The sequence below is a fragment of the Hibiscus syriacus genome, unplaced genomic scaffold, assembly GCF_006381635.1.
Source record: "Hibiscus syriacus cultivar Baekdansim isolate YM2019G1 unplaced genomic scaffold, ASM638163v2 tig00110896_pilon, whole genome shotgun sequence".
Lineage (NCBI taxonomy): Eukaryota > Viridiplantae > Streptophyta > Magnoliopsida > Malvales > Malvaceae > Hibiscus > Hibiscus syriacus.
In genome coordinates, this window is record NW_024062904.1 from 220966 (window position 1) to 240204 (window position 19239).

A 19239-nucleotide genomic window follows, 5' to 3' on the forward strand; every position below is an offset into this window, starting at 1 on the left:
TTACTTGTTTTATTAACCATTAAATTATAATATATATTATTTGTTTTGCCTATTTGTTTTATTTTGTTGGTTTCTTTTATTTCTTTATTTAATTCTATTTTTTTCTTTTTTATCGTTGTTTTATTTTTGTTTTTGTTTTATTTCTTATTTTTCTATTTTGTTTTATTTTTATTTGTGTTCCATTTATTTAATTTGTTTATTTTTGTTGTTTCTTAGTTATTTATTTCATTTTCTGTTTTATTCATTAGTTCCTTTACATTCTTTCTATCTTAATTCGATTTTGTACTTCACTACATTTCTATCTTTAATGCTACACTTTAAAAACCGATAAGGGGTAAGTAATCATGATCAAATGTTACTTTTTGTTTTAACTTTCAATTTTCTTAATTAAAGACAACTGGAAATTACGTAGTACCGAAAGAGCAGTTCAAGGGTGCTAACCCTTCTTGATGTAACCGACTCCTGAATTCGACACATCTTTGGTAAGAGCAGATCAGATAAGAAATAAGATATCCGATCAACCATTTGCTTTAAAATAAATGATGGTGACGACTCAAATTTGTTTAATCCAAGTCGAAGCCCAATTTCGGGCTCACCCGAAAGACGGTTCCGACAATATTAAACTAAATTTAATAATTATCCAAAATAATAAGGATAAACTTAATCCATCGGGAAACTTGATGCCTCCACCCCTCGTCTCAGTAACTAGAATTATCGATGGCCGAAGCTTCTAAACCGTGTGCCATTCTCTCTTTCTTTTTCCCTAACAAATATTAAGTGATCTTGACAAGGCATAAATATGAGTATGTAATAAAAGGCCTTTTGGGTTAAAGGCAATGTGTAACTCATCGAGTTTAGTTTTGATATACTCGCTTTGAACTTATTTTCATTGACTTTCTACTCTTTAGTAAGGTCTTGAAAGTGTTCTTAACCTTGTTCGAAATGCATGCTACGTCTGATGTGACTTAAGTACGATGTTAGATTGTTTATATCAGGTTCAAACATGCAATATCATTTAATATGTCAAATCTTTAGATTTTATTAATTGATCATAAAGCGTTAAATTGATACGATAAAGTTATTGGAATAGGAAATGACTACAAATACTTAAAATGACTAGTGGAGTTATTAGAAAACAAATTTGTATTCATAAATGAACTTTGTTGTATATATAATGATTGGAGTATATTTAAGAATGTTTGCGTTCATGAGGGGAGGAAAATATATTTTGTACTTGTTTAGCATTAATCAAATCTGGAGCAAAAGAACTTCAAGCAAAGCCACAAATGTTAATTCAACCATCATCAAATTCGACACACGCACTTTATGAATAGAGAAATGGAAGAACTGTAAGTAAAATGTTAGAAACCCAATACATTACATATGGATAGAGAAACGACCGTTGTCAAACTTCATCAAAATCTTATACTACATATGGATAAGTTCATTAATCCTGCAGATGGAGTTCATAGCTAAAATTCTATTGAGAAACAAGAGTTGAGGAAGGCTCAACTTTCTTACGAAATTGTAGTGGTGTTGCCATTAATGTCATTGTGAGTGGTGCTCATTTTGAATTATATGGCTTCTCTTGAACGTTTAAATTAGGTTTAATCGCTACGCTTTCTTTTCATTAAATTTCTTGGGTTTCATATTAAATTCTTCGGTGGCCTTTGTGATGCTTTCCTTTACGAATCTGGGGGTGTAGTTTCTTTCTTAGTTGTACAATACTACTTTATACCCCAATTGATTTTATACATATAAATTTGTATTTAGTAATGATGGATCTGGAAATATTTTTGAAGATATATACATATATATTAACAATATAAAATTTTTGAATGGGTGGACAAAAAATTTCAAATTTGGCAACATCAGTAAAATATGTAATTAATAAATAAAATTCGGGTTTAAGGGTGGACGCTATCAATAAAGAGGTAACTAATCAAAAGAAATTCAATTTCATGGTGAACATGTTCCCTCCCTCGGCCCTCAATGGACCCGCCAGTAGTAATAATTTTTCTAACAATTTGAGGCGTTTATAAGGTAGATTTTGTTCATCATTTTTGTTTAACCTATCGACAGTATACACATCCTAGACACAATTGTTTGAATCCAAATAAATGGTACTATAAATTATATGTTAACTGATCTCAAAAATGAAGTAAATACCAGTATTAGCATAAACCCTTGCAATGCAGTTTTGTAATTAAACTGTAATAATGTTTCCTGCTATTTTCCTCCTCCTACATGCTTCGTGGGTTTTTTATTTTATTTTATTTTCTAGCCATTAATCATATTTATTGGCCTTAATTTACATTCTTATACCACCAATCCTTGAATTCAATTCTCTCTAACTTACAGCTCCACCTCTCCCCACAATAATTTAATCAAGCTTTAAATAAAGCCCATCCTTTCTTCCTCATATATTTCGCCCTTTCTTCTTCAATTCCCTCACCTCTCTGTTCATTTGATTTTCCAAGAAGCTCAAGGTTCCTTCAACTCCAAGGTAACTAAAATTCAATGTCTTTTCTCCCACGTTATAAATGTTAATACAATTCAATTCTTAGATAGATTTAAACTTTGTTTTGTTGGTGTTCTTTCATGGTTCATATTAGGTAAAGTATAATTAGAATACAAAAAGATGAGTCGAAGGAATGGTCTCAAGCTTGGGTTGAAGATTAAACTATCACCACCAAGGCTTAATCAAAGAATGGAGTCATCATCACCGAGCCGATCAGCTACCGTGTCGCCGACATCTCCACAAAGCTTATGTGTCTCATTGGACGTCGACATGCTGACGATGAGCAGTCCCGAGACAGCAACAACATCCATGGTTCTGGTGGGATGCCCAAGGTGTTTGATGTACGTTATGGTTTCAGAAGATAACCCAGAATGCCCCAAATGCAAGAGTACCGTTTTGCTTGATTTCCTCCATGATACTGCTTCCACTAACAGTACCACCGTCAAGGCAAGAAAGAGCTAAGCGGACGGGGCAATAATCTCTCTTAAAATTTCAAATCATCGTATATTTTAAATTTTTTATTTGTATTTTTCATCAATAATTTGTTTTCACTCCTAATTTTATAAGTCTTTACTTTCTTAAAATTTTAGAAGTTTACCTTTAACAAAAAATCTTGTGTTTGTCAACGATAGTTACCTCCTGTGATACTCCCTAGTATTAGGCCTTTGCTGTTATAGTTTTCTTAAAATTTCAGTCCTTTTTCTCAGATTGTGCTATTTTCCCTTCAGTTTCTTTCATTTTGTTTTTTGTTTGTAAACTCATCTAGGGAGCGGAAAATCAGGGATGAAAAGGTTGGAGGATGAATATCACAAATCTGATTTTATTAAGCATACAACAACGAAATATGGGCGTTTATGGTATCTCTATTTTGTTCTGGTTTTTGGGTTTTCCATTCTTTGCCCAAGACTGTGTAAACTGCAACTCCCAAAATTTTCTTACAAAATAGAATATATCTAATAATATTCCTCATAAAATCAACAAAGCTTCCTGTCGTAGCCGTTTTTTAGGTGGGTCCGGAATTTAGCTTCGACTTAAAAAAAACGTTAGAGACGCCACCGATCATTTTTATGAAAAATTGGTTGATCAGAGACCATCTTATCTGATCTACGTTTTACCAGAAATGTGTCGGATTCGGGAGTCGGTTACAGTCAAGGAATGATTATCACCCTTGAACTGCCCTTTCGGTACCATTTAATTTGTCGGTTGTCTTAAATGCGAAAATTAAAATTAAAATTTAAATTTAAATACTCGATTCAAATCATTTACCTTTAATTAGTTAAAATTGAAAGTAAAAATGTTAGATTTAAAAAATAAATACTAAATAAATTAAAGAGGCTATAACATGGCTCAATCATAAAATAACTTGAAAATTTATGAACACCTACATATAATATATCCACACATCAACATACTGCTCAAAAGAATACTAAAATACAAACTTATATTATACATGCGTGCAGTCTTCTGTTATAGGCTATAATATGAAGCAAATGTAGTTAAAAAAAATCTTTTACTAGAAGGAGCTGGAGCATCATATATTACTTGTTACTGCAACAATTCTGATCTATGAGACGGCAGCAGAATGTAGAGTGGATGAGTAAGTAAATCAACATTTGAAGCCATGGCAAACGGATAGTACGATGATGAGAATCAAAGCAATCAGGATTCCAAGAACTATCAGCTTTATCTTCATGTTCTGTAACCACATCTTTATTCTCATATGGGTTCCCTGCTGCCGGAAATCTTGTGCCTGGGAGCAGAGATTTTCTGTTTAATCCACCAGAAGCTCAATTTTCTCACCACGGTCCAGAACTTTCTCAATATTTTCCATCACAACTCCTTTGACTTCTGAAACTTTAGCTTTCACCTTGGCAATCTTACTGATCTCCTCGGGATGCTCAATACAATACTGCATATGCTCTTTCAATTTTGGCCCAAACTCCTTGCTCAAGCTGTTTGCAGGAGCAACTGCAGCTTTTCCTCCACCATATCTCTTGGTAAAATTCTCTTTAATTCTCTCGATAAATGCCATAGGAACCAGTCGACCAACGGATTCAGTAGCAACCACACAATAGGCTAGGCTTTCAGTCTTTCAATGGATGATCAAAATACAAATAGACCAAACCTCCGAACCTTCTTTTACAAGCTATGAGGCACAGACACTTCTCCAGGCATAACGCTAGTGCCGCCGGCAATACCAGCAGCTTCTTGCTTGGCAGTTTCTCCGATCAGCTTCAAGAAAAGGATCATTAAAATCTCCTCTGCCACGGTGATTGGAAAGATATGATGTTTTCATTGATTGAATGTATTGATGAATGCTCTCTACCTTGTCAGCCACATGAATAAAAAAGTCATGCACATTGGACAGGACTTTTGGAAGAGATTGCAATAACGAGCAAGCTTGATTGATAGAGTTTCTTTCAGAATTCAAAAGGAGAAGCTGTTCTAACTCTTCAATCCACTGGCAGCACTCATACAAATACTTCTCAAATCTAGCAATGGTGTACTGTAGAAATGAAGATGGCTTCTTGGGAAGCCCATGGTTAAAATCAAAAATGGGTACCATGGTTGCAGCAGTTGGTTGAGCATTGTAACCTGGTGTCGTTGTTGCTCATGGAGCCTAGGATGGTGCTATCGCATTTGAAGTACCTCCGGTGTTTGAGTGAAGGAACCGTGGTCGAAGCACCATGAAAGAACGAACAACAACCTCTGTGTTCCTTAGCATATCCTTCGCAGTAGCCATCAATTCTTGCAGCAAAGCTTTCTGCCTCTCCGTGGCAGTGGTCATTCCCCTCGTTTTTGCTTTCTCCCTGATTTATTTATGGTTGTATGCATGTGGAAGTGGTAGAGTAGGATTAGTGGTAGGGTAGGTTTTTTAGTGGTGGGGTAGTGGTGAGATGATGATAATGGTTAGGTAAATTATGTTTCATGTTTTAGTGGTTTTGTGGAATGGTGGGGGTTGAACATGGGGCTGAAAAAACATTAATAAAATAATATAATAATAATAATAATAATAATAATAATAATAATAATACTATTTTTTAAACCCGATAAAAACGGGTGTTTACAGCTGCCCCTCTTTGCACATTATTGTGTTAACAAGGATATGACAAAGACGAAAAAAGATAACCCGTTTTTGTCTGGTTCTCTTTTTTTTGATTTGATTTTGGGGGACGACACTGCTCATAGGTTATGAAGAGGTCTGGTCGTCTATGGGTGATAACATGGTTCCTATGATACTAAGTCGATCCATTGGGCACGATATCTTTCTTCGTGAAGTTGAAATCGTGGGTGACTTCTTTGTTGTGAAGTTGAGTTGAACTGTAAAATCCTAAACACGATATCCTTCACCGTGAAGTTGAAATCGTGGACTACTTGAGTGTGATAACCCTCGTTATGACGTTGAAACCGAGCTCAAAGCATTGGGAAGTAGCTCTTGGATTGTCTTCTAGCCCAATATACTTTGTTGTGAAGCTGAAATTTGACCTGAATGAAACATGTTTTTCATTGATGTGTCACAAATGACTTATTCGTCGTGAAGTTGGTTCAATCTTTTGGGTACAATATTCTTCATTGTGAAGTCAAAATCGTAGGTAAACCGAAAAGTGGCTTTTTGCTACTAATCTTGGTCAACCTTGGTGTTCTTCTCGATTTAAAGATCTGAGTGTGAAAATTTGACCGGAAAGTAGTTCATTGCAGCTACCTTGCGGTAAATACGTCCTCGAGCTGAATGGAATCAGACTTGAATGTTCCTATTGACAGATAACTCTTCTCGCCTTGAGTTATGTTGTACTGGGCTGGAAAATAGACCCCTGTTGTTGCAGATGACTCATTTGTTGTGAACCTAAGTCAATCCACTTGGGCACGATATCCTTTGTCGTGAAGTTGAAATCGTGGATGGCTCATTCGCTGTGAAGTTGAGCTTTGAATTGGTCGTCCTTCGTTGTGAAGTTGAAATCCAATCTCAAGTTGTATTGCTTCACCAAATTGGCTTTGGGTTAGATTTCCTTCATTGTGAAGTTGAAATCCAATCATGTGTAAGTTGCGTCAATTCGAGTTCAATATCCTTCGATGTGAAGTTGAAATTGACTCTAGCATGAATCTGTAAAATTCTATACATAAGTGATGATATGGATGCAATACTCTTATGTATGCCTAAAATGTATATGCAAAATATGTTATTTTAGGATTTTGAGAGAACTCTCAATCTCTGGTTGTCAGTCTTGATGACTCTTGAATCTGATTCTTGATCTTGGATTCTTCAACATACTTAAATCCGACGTACAAAATGTTGATGTACATGTTGATCTGTGAGGGGAATGGTTGCGTGAGTAGTCTTCATTCTATCCTTGACTCAGTTTGTCTTCATTCCCACCAGGGTGTACTCTTGTAAATCTCAACCTCAAGTGTCTCTACTGTGTGTTTGATATGCCCTCGAGTTGAATGGGATCGAACTCGAAGGTTTTTGTTCGCAGATAACCCTTCTTGCCTTGAACTATGTTGTGAATTTGACTGAGAGATAGTTTTTTGTTGCTAAATTGCAACCAACCTAGGTCTTCTTCTTGACTTAAAGACCTCAGTTTAAAATTAAACCAAAAGGTAGTTTCTCGCTGCTACCATGCAGTTGATATGTCGTCAAGCTGAATAGAATCGAACTCGATAGTTTTTTTGTTGACATATTGTTTTTCTCGACTTAAGCTATGTTGTGAACAGTTCTTTTAAGTGAAAGATGACTCCCCTTAGTGGGTCTAAGCCAAGTGAGATGATCTTTGGATAACTCCCCTTCAAAGGAAAGTCATGTGAGAGCTGGTCCCTCTTCGCGGGTCTAAACCAAATGAGATGATCTTTAGATGACTCCCCTCCACGAGAAAGTCATGTGAGATTTTCTTCAAGTGACGTTGAAATCTAGCTTGAAAACTTTAACTGGAAACTAGCCACTAGCCATTGAGTTAAGCTAAATTGGATCCGCTCTGAATTGACTCTCGAACTTTCCATAGGTCAAGTTGGTTGAGGTGTAGCTCCTCATCGCTGAGTTAAGAAACCACAATTAAATTTATAAAAAAAAAAACTCTTTTGAATCAAGTATCTTTTGCCTTGAAGTTGAAACTTGACTCAAAAGTTGTATAAATTATGTATGCGAAAAATGATAAATATGATACTCTTAAGTATGTCTAAGATGTATGCAAAATGAATTAGTTCTTGTTTTGTCTCTTAGATTGAGTCTCATTCTTTTTCTGTTTGTTCATGCATGTATAAGAAAGGCCTTAAGAAGATCTGGTTGTTCACATCAGGATGTTGAATCCCCAAAGATGCCTCAATATTCGATGTTGAATATCCAAAGATTCCTATCATTCATCGTCTCTTGCTTCAGCACTAATTCTAAGCATGAGCTTTGTGTATGAAAGCCACATGTCAAATACCAAGATCTATTCCAGAGAGATTATCTTGTTTGAAAAGTGTTTTCTTCTTCTTTTATTTCAAGATCTAAAAATATCAATTAGAAGAGTTTTGAAAAAAATTTAATCAAATATTTGAAAATATTGCCCTTTCTAGGTTTTACAATTAAGATAAATCATAAAACTATAGTTCATTGGATATTAAAGAATTAATTAAACTGTTAATCCTTCAATAAATTATAGCTATTTGACAAGTGTCAAGATCAAAGTTATCTTTGGACAATGGTTAAGTAAGGAAAAAATATTAGGTTATTGTGTTTGGTCAAAGGTTTGATATTCTTATTTCTTTGATGCTCAATGGTTTGATGGGGTAACTTGTATGCTCCTCTACTAGAAGTGTTCTCCGACTCTCAGCTCTCATGGTCACACTCGGATTGTACGATACCTTATCAAGGGATTTTATTTTTGAGCTCCTTTTCAGGTTTTCAACTCGAATCCTCCTTTGGTTTCAAGGCGTAATCAGAATTTACATCTTAAACCCCCTTTGTTATTTTTCTCTATCATGCATTAAAGATTTTAGAAAACTTTTTGCAAATAAAGATTAATCCTGATGGGTGGGATGAAATTTGAAGATAGTCTCTTCTATTTCTAAATCCATATATGATTAGAAGGGACTTTTAAGGCACGTAATGTAGGTCATGGTTCATGGTTATGAAAGAAAAGGATAATTAGGCCCAAACAAGTGTTTCAGGGTATTGAAGCAAGGATCAATTCATTATGATGCCTTCAATCATGTCTTGCTCAATTTGAATCTGCTTGTATATGTTTCTCTTGATTTTCTATGGATGCTCCATGATCTTCGAGTGAAGTGATTCTGGAATGATTGTGCTTAATCGATTTCATAATTTGAATATCGATGCGTAATTTGAATAGAGAGAATCTTTGCATATGCTTCTTGACTTCTTTTTTCTTCACTTTTTCCTTTGTTTTTGTTTCTTTTTTTTTATTTTCTCTTAGCTTTTTTCTTTGTTTTTTTCTTTTTTGTTTTGTTTCTTTTCTCTTTTTGTTCTTGATTGGATCTTCGTACTTGGTATTTGGTTCACCTTTTAGTATCTTCTTGGATTGATGTCTTCACTCATGTGAGTAGATTTCTTCCACCTTGCCCCCTAGTGTGGAGGGTGATCCTTGGTTAGGGTTGCATCAGAAGAAAAATACTATGGCTGAAAAGGGGACAACAAGGGATATATATACATATAGATAAATGAAACAAAGTCGTTCATCATCTCATACAAAAAAGTCCTCACAAAAGAGGTATCCCCAGGGGGATAAATTTTCAGGATTAATTTTATTCACATGAAAATAGTGTAATTAATGCATGATAGAATTATTTCGAATGAATTGTTCTTTCTTGTTTCTTACTCCCAACATGTCTCAATGTTCAGGCTCCCTGCGAGATGCCCCAAGTTGTGTCTTAGAAGAATGCTCATGTTCAAATGAACAATTCAATGCCTTAGGTTTTAATGGTATAAAAATGTCAATTTTGAGTCTAAAAAGACAATTGTGTGACTTTATTGACTCAAAAAAGGTATGGGTATGACTCTTTGTGTATCTAAATGATAAAGGCAATGTTCAAAAGTTTCAAAGGGAGGTAACGTCCAAATATGATCTTTGGTAATGACCATAAGTTATTTTGGGTAAAGAATTAAGGTATTTTATTTGGGGTTTTAGACAAGATAAGAGAGATCTAATCTTGCCATATGTCAAAAATCTATAATTCTTGAATTAAAAAAATCATTCAATTATTCCACCTTAGAAGGTAGCATAAATTCAGTCGTTTAAAAGATTAAGCAAACATGAAAGATAAAAAACGTGTTCAAACAAAACAATGCTCTTAGTGCAAATGGTAGATGCAATGCCCCCTTTTTCAATTTTCCATGCCCCTGAACCCATCGAGTTTTGGATCTTGCGCTTCAGTGCCTTACAGTTCTCAGAGGATTGTTTGGAGCTTTCTATGTGGTAATTGCACACAGCTTCAACATCGTAGCCCTTAGGATATGGGGACTCTTTTCTCATATCATCATGGCAGGCTTAGTCCTACAATCAGCTGATCAGGCTCCCCTGTACTGATTTAAGTTTTTTCTTTAATTGTTAAAATATTGCTTCCATGTGGTGTCATGTGGTTAAGACCACTTCATCGAATCCACCATAAAGAAATTTCATGTTTATAAAAATGCTTAAAAATGAAATGTAGATGCAAATTGAAAAAATGCATGAAATGTTTGAGGCATTGATCCGAAAATATGTCTGTTATTATAAATAATCTTTATTGGGACAAAAGTGTTATTTCTTAAGAGAAAAAACATCATAAAGGTACATTCTGACTAAGTCTTCTAGACCCGAAACAGGTTGACTAGTCTTCTGCCTTCGTCTGTCACCGGTTGAATACCCTGTAGAACCACTCCGACTTCTCTGGCTAAACCGTGTAAGTGACGAGTTGCTTTTTGTACTTACTTCACGAAGTCTCGAATGACTGCATATCTAGGTTTCATCCTTTGTTGAGCATGTTCCCAACTAAAATGCCATTAGAATCCTCCATCAAAGGGATTATCTGAAGTTCATTTGATTGTTTCTTGAATTTGTCAACAATGACTTCTAATTCAGCTATCGTTTTGCTCTGTTGTCTTTTAGGGGGCTCTCCAAGTTAGTTACCTTTTTCTCGTCTTGTCCATGCAACCTTTGCCAACCCATTTTTGAAATGTTGAATTTTGATGTACTTGATTATGGGCACCACATCTTCTTGATTGAATGTGACAGATAATTGCCTTGCAGAGTGTCTCCCTTTCCTTCTGAGTCTTTTCTGACCATAGACGGACCTCTGCATTTTTACCTCTTGTATTACAACCCCTTTGTCCATTAATGCAAATTATTTATGGTTAACGAACAGATTTTTTTGTGGATCAACACCTCTTTTGAATTATGTAAATGATAAAAATAAATAAAAGAAGACAAAAATGAAAGGGAAAAAAGTTAGTGAGATAAAGATAATAATCAAAATGATAATGAAAATAAAAAGTCTTATCCCACATGCTTATTATTCTTACCGGACATGATCTCTACCCCGTATGTTAATTTTGAACAAGTCCTAACCGCATATCTTTCTAGTTCGCATGCTTTGAACAGAAAGTAAAGCAGGAAATAACTCAAGGCAGCCTAGGGTTTGAAATGAAGTATTGAGGTGGGCTCTAACTCCTTGTAGTCTCCCAGTTTAGATTCTAAAGAAGGTACCTGAGTTCTCCTTGCTGGTGTCCCCCTGTGCTTGCCAGACCCTTAGTCCTAAGCCCATTACATGCTCATATGGACTAAGTTAAACTCGAGAGAATACATTCTCTTATGCTCGCACGGTGAATAAATTAAAACGAAAACATAAGGTATATGAATCCTGAAGGTTACTTGCTAGGCATATGCGGAGAATAAATTCTCACAAAGGCGTCGCTTTCTCCCCCACTTAAAAGGGTTCGGAGCTCGGGTATAGAGCCTTAGATGGAAAAAGTTAAAGATATGAAATCATTGAAAAAAAAGGTCAGTACAACTATTTATTTGAAAAATAATCAAAGATAAATAATTGGAATCGAATAAATAAATTAAAATTAAAATTTACTATTTTTGCTTAAAAAGACAACCGAAAATTAATTCTGGCCTGATTCACTTACCTTTCCCCAGCAGAGTCGCCAAGCTGTCGCATTCGTCTTTTGGGTGGGCCCGGAATTGGGCTTCGACTTAAAAAATGTTAGAGCTGCCACAGATCAGTTTTATGAAAAATTGGTTGATCGGACACCATCTTACCTGATCTGCGTTTTACCAGAAATGTGTCAGATTCGGGAGTCGGTTACAGTTAAGGAAGAATTAGCACCCTTGAACTGCCCTTTCAGTACCATTTAATTTGTCGGTTGTCTTAATTGTAAAAATTTAAATTTAAATTTAAATACTCGATTCAAATCATTTACATTTGATTAGTTAAAATTGTCCCTAAAAAAGAAAGTAAAAAATGTTAGCTTTAAAAAATAAATTAAAGATGTTATAACATGGCTCAATCATAGAATAACTTGAAAATTTATGAACACCTACATATATATCCAAACATCAACATACTGCCCAAAAGAATACTAAAATACAAACTTATATTATACATGCGCGCAGTCTTCTGATATAGGCTATAATATGAAGCAAATGTAGTTCAAAAAAAAAATCTTTAACTAGAAGGAGCTGGAGCATCATACATTACTTGTTACTGCAACAATTCTGATCTATGAGACGGCAGCAGAATGTAGAGTGGATGAGAAAGTAAATCAACATTTGAAGCCATGGCAAACGGATAGTACGATGATGAGAATCAAAGCAATCAAGATTCCAAGAACTATCAGCTTTATCTTCATGTTCTGTAACCTCATTTTTCTTCTCATCTGGGTTCCCTGCTACCGAAAATCTTGTGCCTGGGAGCGGAGATTTTATGTTTAATCCACCAAAAGCTCAATTTTCTCACCACGGTCCAGAACCTTCTCGATATTTTCCATCATAACTCCTTTGACTTCTGAAATTTGAGCTTTCACCTTGGCAATCTTACTGATCTCCTCGGGATGCTCAATGCAATACTGCATATGCTCTTTCAATTTTGGCCCAAACTCCTTGCTCAAGCTATTTGCAGGAGCAGCTGTAGCTTTTCCTCCACCATATCTCTTGGTAAAATTCTCTTTAATTCTCTCGAGAAATGCCATAGGAACCAGTCGGCCAACGGATTCAGTAGCAACCACACAATAGGCTAGGCTTTCAGTCTTTCAATGGATGATCAAAATACTAATAGAACAAACCTCCGAACCTTCTTCTACAAGCTATGAGGAACGGACACTTCTCCAGGCATAACGCCAGTGCCGCTGGTAATACCAGCAGCTTCTTGCTTGGCAGTTTCTCTTCGATCAGCTTCAAGAAAAGGATCATTAACATCTCCTCTGCCACGGTGATCGGCAAGATATGTTGTTTTCATTGATTGAATGTATTGATGAATGATCTCTACCTTGGCAGCCACATGAACAAAAAAGTCATGCACATTGGAGATGCCTTTTGGAAGAGATTGCAATAATGAGGATGCTTGATTGATAGAGTTTCTTTCAGAATTCAAAAGGAGAAGTTGTTCCAACTCTTAAATCCACTGGCAGCACTCACACAAATACTTCTCAAATCTAGCAATGGTGTACTATGGAAATGGACTTGGCTTCTTGGGAAGCCCATGGTTAAAATCAAAAACGGGTACCATGGTTGCAGCAGTTGGTTGAGCACTGGAACCTGGTGCTGCTGTTGCTCATGGAGCCTGGGATGGTGTTATCGCATTTGAAGCGCCTCTGGTGTTTGAGTGAAGGAACCGTGGCCGAAGCATCATGAAAGAACGAACAACATCCTGTGTTCCTTAGTATATCTTTCGCAGTAGCCATCAATTCTTGCAGCAAAACTCTCTGCTTCTCCGTGGCAGTGGTTATTCCCCCGTTTTTGCTTTCTCCCCATGTAATAGTGGTGGAGTAGGATTAATAGTAGTAGTGGAATAAGATTAATGGTACGGTAGGTTTTTTAGTGGTGGGGTTCAATGGGACCTACAAAAACATTAATAAAAAATAATAATAAATAAATAAATAATATTTTTTAAAAACGTGTGTTTACACCTCCATCAACAAATTATTCGTGGATATCGTTCCCATAAACTTAAGTAAACGAAGCAGAATATAAAATTACTAAAGTTCCGTCAGCTGATCATCTATCAATTATGACTTTGCTTCTACTCACTTAACGTCCTCCATATAGACTTATATGGACCACCCCATGGTCGATTAGTTACCTCTTGATGTAATGGCTTATGCATTCATAAGCATTCAATAATAATAATAATATTCTGCATTTCAATTCCTAATTTTAGTTTGGCGTCTTCATTTTTTTTCAAAATATTTTGAATATTTAATATTAAAAAATCAATATAATTATAAAATTTAATATTTAAAACAATACTTTTATCAAATTTGTATCAAAACGATGTTGTTTTATCTATGTCATCAGATCATATTATTTTAAAGATCCAATAATGTAATTGGAATTAAAACTAAAATTTACTGATATAATCAGAGAATTAAAAGTTTAATATATATATATATATATATATTATACCACCTAAAATATAATAAAATTTGACGTAGTTTACCAAAAACAATTACCTGAATATTTATAATACAACAATTAAAAAAATAAAACATTCATAATACATAAAAACACACTGATTTTTAAGTATAAATTTAACTAATTAATATAAATTTAAGACTAAATGGAAAAAATAAGCATCTAAACTATATTATTTGTATATTTTAGGTGTATAAAATATTTTCCGTTCAAAGTAAGTAGCTAACGTTTTCGACGTTATATTTTAAAGTGTCTACGTCATACCAATCGTTAAAAAGTCATTATCTAACACGTGCCACATTTATATTTTATGACAATTTTAATTTAAAAAAACTTTAAAATATTATTATGTAAAAAAAACTTTTTTTAAAATTACAAAAAAACCTAAAACTTTAAAATCTCTCATTCCAAACCTCATTATTATCAGTCGTCGTCGTTCATCACTTATCGTCATCGTCGAATAGCCACCCACATGTTGTTGCACCTCCGCTACCGACCATCCTTCTTATTGTTGTCCCAATCCTCCTAATTTCACAAATTCCTAAACCTAATACCCAAATTCCTAATCCTGGTCTTAAATTTACCATATTATTTTGGTTTAATACAAAAAAGTGTCCAAACTATACCATTTTTCTCATTTAGGTGCCTAAATTTTTTTTCGATCAATCCAGGAGCCTAATGTTACAAACGTTATTATTTTAAGTGTCTCGTCCGTAAGCACCGTTAAAATATTCCATTAAGTGACATGTGTCATATTTATATAATATTTAAAAATTTATTTAAAATGAAAAAAAAAACTTAAAATCACACGCATATATATTTAAAAAAGCTGAATTTTTTTTAATCTTAAAAAGTCCCAGCAATTTCAAAAACCCTAAATCCAATCCCTACAACCATGTCAACCGCCACCCTTTTCTGTCATTATCGTCGATCGAACTTCCACCCACACGCACCTCCATCAAACGACCAGTTTCTCTACGAACAACCACAAGAATAGGAGTAGATGAACCTAAACCTGACGAAGAACAAAGCTGCAAATTGCGACACCACTCGGCCCCGATGACCACCTTGATGACAAGGACGATGACGACCGACAAGGGAGATGGCAATAACAACATCGATGGCGGTGTTTGTGGTCGGCAAGGGATATGGTAAAGCTATGGTTAGGGGTTTTGAGGTTGATTTTAGGAATTTTTCGAGATTTGGAGTTTTTTTGTAATTTTATAAAAATTAGGTTTTTCTTAAATATAATAATATTTTTGAATTTTTTTAAAATATTAAAATTTTAAAATTATATGAATACTACACGCGTCACTTAACATATTTTTTAATAATGCTACAATCAAGATATTTAAAGTGATAAGGTTTGTAACTTTAAATAATTAATAAAAAAATTTAAATACCCAAATGAAAAAAATTGTATATCTTAAGGATTTTTTTATATTAAACCTATTATTTTTCCGTTTTGGAGAGGGGAAACGTACAAATGATGCACGAAAAATACAAATAGTTTGGCGCACCAAATGATGCAATCGGTTTTGGGTTTAACCAACAACGACGATAACAGTGGCAACAGACGATACGTAGATGGTTTTTTATCGTTGTCTAAACGGCGGTAGCAGCGGTGGCCGACCGCCAATAGTTAATAATGGAGTTTTATAATTAAAGATTTAAGATTTTTCTAAGATTTAAAAAAATATTTCTTTTCAATCATAAATTTTTTAAAAATTTTAAAAATATTTTTAAAAAATATATATAAATATGACATAGATTAGATAACAATTCTTTTACGATAGTGATGAATCACATACTTAAGGATAAATAAAAAATATTAAACACTTACTTAAAAATGTTTTAAATACGAGTCAACTTACTTTAATGATTAAAGAAATTGTTATTAATTTTAGAGATTATGAGTTTGAACATCAACTACTGTAAATATAATTGAACATTTATTGTTAAATGATAAAAAATACTTTATAAGCATTTTAGTTTAATAAAAAAATATATTAAAACCGTTAAAATAAATAAAATGTACAATTTAAAAACTTATGTTTTTTCATTAATCCTAAATATAATTTCCAATTATAAGAGGTGGGTCGTATTCGTAAATTTTAATAAATAAAGAAATGCTCCCTTTATTCCCCCATTCCGTAGCCTTTCGTCGCCTTCCTTTGACAAGATTCTCTACTCCGACTCCTCTCTCGCTCTCGATTCGATTAGATCTCTTCACACCCATCAAACAAAACCCCACATTGAACCAACCATGACGCTTGGCTCAGGAGGATCGAGTGTCGTGGGTTAGCCATTCCATCCCCTTTCTCCATTCTCTTTATTTCTCTTACTTCTCCACTCGATCTTGCGTTTTTATTAATCATTCCTAGATTTCGTTCATGGGTTTCAAACATTTCATCGTTTTTTTATTATCATTTCTTTCATATGTACTCAGTGGTTTGGTTAGTTTATATGGATTAAGATAAGAAATTGAAGGGGTCTCTCTGTTTTTCTATTGTTCTATGGGGTTATTATTTATTTGAAGTTTTGGGTAGCTTTAAATTTCTGTATTTGTTTCTGGTTTGGTTCCATTTCTTTTATATTTGATGTAAAATATGTTTTTTAAATGGCCTAGCTTGAGTATCTATTTAGCAATTTATAGTATGCATCTTATGATGTTTTTATCAAATGCTGTATATTTTATCAAGGTTATATCAACAAATATGAGGCCATGGAGATACCGCTATCTTTGAATTTTATGAGTATTGATGGTTTATGTTCCAGTAGTGTCCTGAATTCATTTTGCACGGAAAAAATTGAATCAAGAACACGATGAAAATTCACATGATGTGTATTTGTCATTATTTGTTTTAAAAGCACGTGTTGTAGCCATTGATGATAATGAATTTCTTTTCGTGTGTAAAATATTTGCTATGTTAGACTTGTAACTTGTAAGAGTTCATGCATTCTTTTAACAGTTACCATATTGGAGGGCTAACATAGAGTATTATTAGAGACAATTTATTCTTGTCATTATTGATGTCACCTCTTTTGCCCTGTTATACTACCTGGACTGTCCAACTTTGAGAGGTTCACTCCTTAAACCAGAGGAGATTATAATAACCAGAAACTTAGGATGTTTTCTAAATATCCGTTAATGGCATTGAAACAATTAAGAAGTGGCAGGATAATTCAAGTCAAGAAGGTGAAGCTGACTCATCCTTGATCATTGAATCCAACTGAAACAAATAATGAATATATGGCAAGTCTAGCCTGATTAAACTCGGGCAATGAGATTGTTAGTCATTTTAACATGATTAACATGGAAATATGAGAGGCAGATTACTTTTCCCAACCTACTTTTGGATTGATGTTTTTTGGTATCAAATGCAATGCTCAGATTTGTTAAGGTATTAGCTTTTACATATCATGAGTATTGTAAATTCTTTTTGCAGTGCCTCGAAACTTCAGATTGCTGGAGGAGCTTGAGCGTGGAGAAAAAGGTATTGGAGATGGTACTGTAAGCTATGGAATGGATGACGGAGATGACATTTACATGCGCTCTTGGACTGGCACCATTATTGGTCCTCATAATGTAATAGCTTATTTTACAGTCGAGAAATCACATGATGCTCTTCCTTTAGATGAAACTTTGTGTTTGTGTGGTCAACCATATGTGAAAATTCTGAAACATCGGGCTGATATGCCATTACCCTAGTATCATATTCTTGCTCATGATCCTTTTCACAAATAATTAGAATTCTGGTATAGTGGTATTTGTCTTTGGGATTATACTACTCATGAACAGCAGATGTGTTACTGCATTTTGAAAGTGGTCATTTCGTACATGTACTTCTATTTCTTTCTTTCTTCGTGATTTTTGTTTTTCCTGTTGTCAGACTGTACATGAAGGTCGAATCTATCAGCTGAAGCTGTTCTGTGATAAAGATTATCCTGAGAAGCCACCAAGTGTTCGTTTTCATTCAAGGATAAACATGACTTGTGTTAACCATGAAACTGGAGTGGTATACTAATAATTTGTTTCGTATCTGTTTCTACTTGATCCCATGCTGCCTTTATTTATTGCTTCTTTTAACAATTCACTGGTTTGAGAATGGTGCAATCTGGTTTGTTTCAATTTGTAATCTACCCAACCCTCGACTATCCCCCCCAATCTCCTGCTTTCTTTTCTGTACAGATGGAACTTGAATACTCGTTCTTCTGAAAGTAATTCAACTGTGCAGGGTACTCTGATTAATGCAACTGTATTTGTTTTATTTTTTTAACGAGTATGCTTACTGAAAACTAAATGACAATAATTTGATGGCATCTGATGACAACAGGTGGAACCAGAGAAGTTTGGTCTTCTTGCAAATTGGCAGAGGGAGTATACCATGGAGGATTTACTGACTCAGCTGAAAAAGGAGATGGCAGCCCCACATAACCGAAAGCTGGTCCAACCTCCTGAGGGTACTTACTTCTAGCTCTCAAGATTTTAGATGTCCTGGATCTAATCGCATATCCCGTACGCAATAGTTTGTAATGCTTGTTGATCTTAAAGAAAATATTGGGGAATGCCCCAAAAGCATCTCCAATTACCTTTCCTTGGCTTTGTTTTCATTATCTTTTCTTATCAAACTATGTTGAAGGGATGCTGTTTGATTAATGGAACTTTATCCGTGTCGAATATAAAAAATGTCCTTTTGATTATTGTTTTAGTTAAAGCCTCATTTTTCCCGTTGATTAAGTAGCATTTCAGAATCTTCTTGTTCTTTGATCTCTTTGTTACTCTATGTACCAAAAAGGGGGGGGGGGAAATAAGGAGAAACCCAGGAATTTGTGTTTACTTGCCGGTTCCGATGGTCAAACAATTCAACCTGCTTAATTGATCAGTGTTATGTGTCATACTCCCAATTGAAAAGAAGTGTGAGTTGAGTACAAAATTTTCTATATGTTATATGCAATTTTTTGGGTATATTTTTCTGCTCATTGCTTATTGAACCAAGCAAAAGGTAGAAGAAAAGAAGCTAAAACATTATTGTTTTCCTTGTCAGCTGCTGTTTACTTGCACCATTTATTTTGCTGGGTTGGGTGCTTTGATACGAATCGTTTATG

At 34.5% G+C, this 19239-nt stretch overlaps 1 protein-coding gene and 2 pseudogenes across 1 annotated transcript; 1 reads left to right on the forward strand and 2 right to left on the reverse strand.

The window, feature by feature from the left end:
• Positions 1-3901: 3901 nt before the first annotated feature.
• Positions 3902-4571, reverse strand: LOC120146153 (annotated as a pseudogene).
• A 7489-nt stretch (positions 4572-12060) lies between these two features.
• On the reverse strand, positions 12061-12728 carry LOC120146162 (annotated as a pseudogene).
• A 3545-nt stretch (positions 12729-16273) lies between these two features.
• On the forward strand, positions 16274-18842 carry LOC120146159 (ubiquitin-conjugating enzyme E2 variant 1D-like). The gene is made up of 4 exons (XM_039159808.1): positions 16274-16430; positions 17580-17719; positions 18024-18149; positions 18468-18842. The coding sequence occupies exons 1-4, from the start codon at positions 16397-16399 to the stop codon at positions 18606-18608; spliced, it is 441 nt and encodes a 146-aa protein (XP_039015739.1). The 5' UTR covers positions 16274-16396; the 3' UTR covers positions 18609-18842.
• The last annotated feature ends 397 nt before the right edge of the window (positions 18843-19239 follow it).